The sequence below is a fragment of the Gymnoscopelus microlampas genome (genome assembly GCF_963454915.1).
Source record: "Gymnoscopelus microlampas genome assembly, chromosome: 7".
Taxonomy (NCBI): Eukaryota; Metazoa; Chordata; class Actinopteri; order Myctophiformes; family Myctophidae; genus Gymnoscopelus; species Gymnoscopelus microlampas.
Window position 1 is genome coordinate 15091072 of NC_139944.1, and position 6559 is coordinate 15097630.

Consider the following 6559-nt stretch of genomic DNA (forward strand, 5'->3'; position numbering starts at 1 on the left):
GTTTCTGAGAGGTGTGACGTCTTTTTTGAGGATGTGGTTAACTTCTCTATCTCATGCAAATGCCCAACAGTGAGAACTACAGCATCTTCCGTTAATAGACGAGTTTGTCTTCCTCTTTTATGACTTCTGTCTGATTTCCAACATGTTGCACATGTTATCCTCTTGCTTATCGTAGTTTGAAGATCATTCTAGAATGTCTGAGGATGTGTATGCCACGCCAGACCTGACAAAGAAAGTCAGATATGGCCAAGCGGGGGAAGTGGAGATGGAGAAGAGAGGAGACAATGAAGACAGAGGAGAGAGGGAGGAGAGGATAGTTGACATCTATGTGACTGCAGACGACCTCGACCTTGACCCTGACCCTGGGACACAGCAGGATGCTGGACAGAAGAACACGGCACGAGAGCAGAATGCAGGTAAAATAAAATGCTACAATACTTAACTAACACATTACTCAAGGGCAGTTGTGTAGTAGTGTTGTGTGGAGAAGTGGGCGTACTTGAATTCTCCCAACTAAAATGTCAACGTGGTCCATGGTGTAAAAGAAATACATAGTACCCAGAAACGGGTACTCTGTATATACTGCCAAAAATGATGCTTGATGATTTTCAGGCCAACTAAAGTGATAGTTTACAAAAAAACTTGTGAACTTGTCAACAAAGTACTGTACTAGTAGTGATTTCAAAGCCACTTGACTTCTGCGGTGGCATAATGAATCCCACACTGAAGGGACAGTGGGACATTTATTTTAAACTGAAGAAATGTATTATTGTTCTGAATGACCAACTAAGCACAATAGAGTTCAGGTTCTGTTCATGTAAACATCTTTAGTTTTGTGGCTGTGATTTTAGTTTATTTATTGGATTAGATTAGCCACAAATTCCATGTGCTCTGCCTTGGGTAATTTACAATGTGCTTGTGTCACTCAAGCACATCACTCATCTTTAACAATCTTTAACAATCTTTAACAAGGTAACACCCACCTATGGCCGAAGCCCCACCTGTTTTACCATAGCAACCACCTGTTCCACCTTAATTCCTGAACACTATTAAAAGCCTTTATGCTTTGTGAGGTACATTCCAGTCATGTTAATTATATTCCATGTCCCGTAAAGTACATAACACAAACCCTATCATGTTCCATTGCTTAAACAGGCCATTAAGCCCAGTTCTGATCAAAGATTTGAGACGAGCCGAGCTGAAACTTGCAATCACAACGGAATCCCCCAAACTGTGGTTATAACATTTCAAAACTGGACAGTCCACATCAAGGTGCTGAGATCATTTACACTTTCTATAGAAACCTACATTATTCTATTCCATTCTATTCTATCATGTATATACTCATATCAACTCCATTCCATTCTCTCAGTCGCTCACTCTCACTTCCTCTCTCACACACACATGCACAAACAACATAAGATCACATCTGTCAGTTGATTTGATACACAATAGCAATGGCATATGCATTTATTTCACAAAATACAGACTCAAGAGATTCATAGTGTTAAATTAACTGACCAATTCATTAGCATAACTGATTTAAATATGTTGTTGCCAAACTTGCCAGGGGTCAGGCGGACGCTGGAAAAAGATGGACCCGCGTCCATCACTAAACTGTGTGTGTGTATTTGTGTGTGTACTGTATATTTGTCTAGATAGAGAGAGGAATGGAAGAGATTAAAACAAAAGAGAGAGAGAAACTGAAAGGTCACAACCTTTCTTTTCTATTGTTTAATTACATGCTATGTTGTTGAACATAAAATCCTGCATGTGTGTGTGCACGCAAGCACGCGCGCGTCTCTGTGTGTGAGTGAGCAATTATGTGTGTGTATTCAGAAATGTATTGCAACAACTTGTTGACTCAAGCTGGTGTTAGCCATATTGTGACCGGTTAAATCTGGCTGCAGGTTTGTTTCTGAGGGAGAGACAGTATGTGTGTGTGTGTGTGTGTGTGTGTGTGTGTGTGTGTGTGTGTGTGTGTGTGTGTGTGTGTGTGTGTGTGCGTGCGTGCGTGCGTGCGTGCGTGCGTGCGTGCGTGCGTGCGTGCGTGCGTGCGTGCGTGCGTGCGTGCGTGTGTGAGTGAGCAATTATGTTTCTGTAATCAGAAATGTATTGCAACATCTTCTTGCTTGCAGTTCACATGAGACTCAAGCTGGTGTCAGCCATCTTGTGACCGATTAAATCTGGTTGCAGGTTTGTTTCTGCAACGTTCTAAAATGGTTTAGTCTCATCGCAAATCTTTGCACTGAATAAGGCTACACATGATATGTTGACACACATGCATCAACAACTGATATGTTCTGTTTCAAGCTAAACTACTACTACTATTAACTACTACTACTATTCATGCTGTGATATTACTTGGTCAATTAAGAACAAAAATACTTGTTATCTGTCATAAAGCACCATCACTTATTTACAGGTGTCACTTATTTTAAATGTCTTATTTGGAACAAAGTGACCTCAAAGGTTTGTCATATGTTTTTCAGACTCTGCTGAGCCAAAGAAGAATGGGTTCAAACACACTGCTTCTGCAGTGTGTCTGGGACTGCTGTGTCTTCTCCTATTGGCTGGCATCATTGGTCTGGTCATATACTGTGAGTGTCAATCTGTAAAAATACATAGTGTTGATGGCTGTTGTTCAGAATACTATTTTGGGCCAGGTGGATTGGTGTGAGACGTGCAGGCAAATTGCCGAACCCTGACCATTTCTTTATTATTATCTCTTTATTTATTTTGGGCTTTTTATGTCCATTGACGTCCATTGCTATTCTCACACTGCACATTTTAGTTGCTGGAGATGTGTCCAGACAGATGTCTCAAAGATCACACAAAACACAGATTATTTTTAGATTCTGGAGGGGGGGGGAAGCCTATGACATGCCCAACACAGTGACGGCATATTGACAGTGGTTTAATACATCTATCTGTATATATCAACTGTATGTATATATATATAATGTCATAGTCAGATTAAAAAAGGAGCGCTCGTTTTCTTCTACGTCACCACTTGCGTGAAAAACGGCCGTTCCCTCCCCCCCGTTCTTCAACCTTTCTTCAACCCGCGAGTGCACCATCCGCAACCACCTGAAAGTCGAACGGCGACCGTCCGCCAAACGCCAACGGCAAAATGTAAATAATTTATTTTGGCAAGCAACGCCATCACTCCATATATAAATTGTATATATATTCAGCCTAAACATTTGTCCCCATGCCGGCCGGTTCACCTGTTTCCCAAAAATATGGTCCTTTATGTCATTTCTCCTTTTTGCAGATTCGGACTTGATTAAAAAGAACAACGACTTGACCAAAGACCGAGATCAGATACACTCCAGATATAACAACTTGACCAAAGACCTCGACGAGATGCAGTCCAGATATGATAATCTGACTGAACAGAAAGCCAATCTACAGACCCGTTTCGAACAGTTAGAGTCCAGATATAACAATCTTACCTCATCAGATTGCATCAAAAGATGTATTTGTGGTCAGTTCTTCATTGTTATAGGCCTATCATGTTGTTCATCATTTTTCATTGATCTGAACAACTGAAAAACTGGCTAACATTATTTTGTTGTCGATAGAATCAAGTGGATTTACATTTGATGGTGGTGTATGTTATTACATCTCCACTGAGACGAAAACCTGGGAGGAGAGCAGACAATACTGTAGAGACAACCAATCAGACCTAATGGTCATAAAGAGCCAGGAAAAACAGGTGTGTAGTGTGTGTGTGTGTGTGTGTGTGTGTGTGTGTGTGTGTGTGTGTGTGTGTGTGTGTGTGTGTGTGTGTGTGTGTGTGTGTGTGTGTGTGTGTGTGTGTGTGTGTGTGTCAGTGGCGTTCCCAGAAATTACATTTAGGGCAGGCGAGATTTTTTTCTCTACCCCACCGCCCCCCCCCCCCCCCCCCCCCCCCGCCCCCCCCCCTCTCGGGGGGGAAATCTCGGGGGAAACAAGTTAACAACAACACTACACTGACTACAAAACTGAAAAACGTTAATAAAAACAATATGCAAGTATAATCAATCAATCAATTATTCAGCGGTGGTCTCTTCATGTTGTAGCCTAGTTAAATGGCTCAAGCTGCTCTCAGAGCCCCTTTTATGCCAGGTGAGTACAGGTGATGGCCCAGACCCCCACACCTGGCACTCCTGGCACCCCATGAAGATAAAGGAAAACATTTGCATCACTATAGGCGACGTCGCTCTGCCGCGTGAATGGACGAGCTGGTCCGACGGCCACTATTGTCTTTGTATTTTTTTCCACTGCCTGTTTTTCAGTCTTTTACTTTATTTTCTAGGGGAGGCTAGATTTTAGTTGGGCAGGCGGCCGCCTGCCCTGCCTCTATGGTGGGTACGCCACTGGTGTGTGTGTGTGTGTGTGTGTGTGTGTGTGTGCGTGTGCGTGCGTGTGTGCCTGCATGTGTGTGTGTATGTGTACATTAGTGAATCCCGTGACACATGTGAAATATGGACAAAGTCTAATAAACTTTTGGCCCAAATATCTTGATATCAATATTGTGTAATTTAATATTGTATTGTGATGATGATGAGGTTTAAAAAAGTTTTTTTTAAAAAGCCAATGCTCAAGCTCACATGGCTTCGCATTGTGAAGCCTTGTGAATTATTTGATACATTTGTAAGTGTAGAATAATAACAAATTAAAGGTAAGTGATTTTCTTTCTTTAAAAGTCTCAATGTCTCCAGCTCTTTATTTAAACCGAAAATGCATTTTCAGGTCGGGTTTTATCCAATCAGGATAGAGAACTCAGTCAGGATACAGATTAAACACGTGAAATTGGAAGTGATGACACAAATAAATGAGCAGATAAAATTGGAACTGGAACACCATAAAAAATACGATAGATGGGTACTCTCTCCTGATTGGCTGAAACAAAAATCTGATTATTATCACTTACCCTACCTTTGATAATAAAATAATAAGTGATTAAAACCAAGAATAGACAACACTCGACGATATTACCAAAACCTCAGATGAGGTAACTAGTCTCATAACATGATATTGATATAATATTCATATACAGTAATGTCCAGCCTTACTGTATCCTGTTCCACTTTGTTGAGACATACATCTATTGTACAGTTTGTACTTCAGTAACCACCATTTTTTCTGTGCAGGACCTTGTTAAGCGTTTAAACAAGAGGGTGTGGCTGGGTTTGACTGACAGAGAGGTCGAAGGATCCTTTAAGTGGATAGATGGAACAGCACTGACCACACCAACGTAAGACTTATCATCTTCATTTTACCTTAATTCTACTCTTGCTCATTTCAACATTTTCATTTGTTAAAATTAAGTTAACTAGACCATACCCGGTCGACGCATCCGTGGGGGGATATGCGCACATGATCTGGCAACCCAGGAGGCGACATTGTTTGACACATAAACGCTAATAAGAAGCTGAGATTTGATGAAATTGAAAAACGGGCTTCACAGTTAAGTTCAGATGGTAATGGTCAATGGCTGTGTGCAAAATCAGAGCAATTGGTCCAGCCAGTGAGGAGAACCGGGTAGCTTCACTCACGCACCACTACAGAGGTTACTAGAATTATAGTAGGATTATAGTAGGATATATCTCCTATTTTCTACTTTTGTCTAAATTGTATTAAATGCTATAAAAAAAATACAAATCTACCACACTATCTAGAGTGTCATGTTAGGACATGATTACAAAGCAAAAGATTTTGAGAGAAAAAACACCATTGTAAAGGTCTTGCAATGGTTTGTTTGTTTGTTCCTTCCAGTTACTGGATCAATCCGCAGCCTGATAACTTTGGAGAAGATCCTGGAGAAGACTGTGTTGACTTTCTTATTTGGCATGGTACAGGATGGAATGACTTTACATGTTCTCACACGAATCAATGGATCTGTGAAAGAGTTATGAGCTGAAACCACTGTCTTCACAGTGTATTAGTTAACTGATGTGTTGTAGTCTTACATGATGTGGTATAGTTTGTGTGTTTGCTTTGACTCATCTTCCTTGAAATTCTACCCATTTATGGTCATATTCTCATAATTTAGTGAAAAGGGAGCCTAGCCTAAAACAAATTATAATGTGGGAGACATGAATCTAACAGCCATCTGTTCCATTTTAATACAATTTCTCCTTTAGATCAATAAAGTGTGTTGGCATACCGGTCCTGGTGTTGTATTTTTACGGTACTGCTTTTTTGTTGTCACACACACGAGACAGTGAAAGAATACGTGACCACAGATGACTGGCCTCACTGCAAGTTACCAGTTATATTTTATACAATTAGTCAAATCAATGGTCTATTTTTAAGACCAGGGAGTTGATATATATTAAATTGTCGCACCTCTATGACAAAAAGTAAACCTTTGCAAAATGTCTTGATAGTGATAGCAGCCCCCTTAAAACAATTTTCAAGTTGTTATGTATCTGCAAGTTTAATAAGAAGACTGAAATGAATGATGAATAAAATAACATTATTATTAATATGTTATGATAGCAAAGTTATTTGTATTGGTTCTTCTGAGCCTTTATTGATAGTTACAGTGGAGATAGAAAGGAAACAG

General features: G+C 40.3%; 1 protein-coding gene across 1 annotated transcript; it reads left to right on the forward strand.

Moving 5' to 3' along the window:
- Positions 1–183: 183 nt before the first annotated feature.
- On the forward strand, positions 184–6359 carry LOC311049813 (uncharacterized protein). The gene is made up of 5 exons (XM_084063663.1): positions 184–416; positions 2493–2600; positions 3278–3721; positions 5142–5245; positions 5767–6359. The coding sequence occupies exons 1-3, from the start codon at positions 194–196 to the stop codon at positions 3553–3555; spliced, it is 609 nt and encodes a 202-aa protein (XP_083919789.1). The 5' UTR covers positions 184–193; the 3' UTR covers positions 3556–3721; positions 5142–5245; positions 5767–6359.
- The last annotated feature ends 200 nt before the right edge of the window (positions 6360–6559 follow it).

Bases quoted from the DNA above. Each gene is read 5' to 3' on its own strand.
- LOC311049813 (XM_084063663.1), top strand. From the start codon at position 194: ATGTCTGAGGATGTGTATGCCACGCCAGACCTGACAAAGAAAGTCAGA. The intron at 417-2,492 runs GTAAAATAAAAT...TATGTTTTTCAG, and splicing joins GGCACGAGAGCAGAATGCAG to ACTCTGCTGAGCCAAAGAAG. The intron at 2,601-3,277 runs GTGAGTGTCAAT...TCCTTTTTGCAG, and splicing joins CATTGGTCTGGTCATATACT to ATTCGGACTTGATTAAAAAG.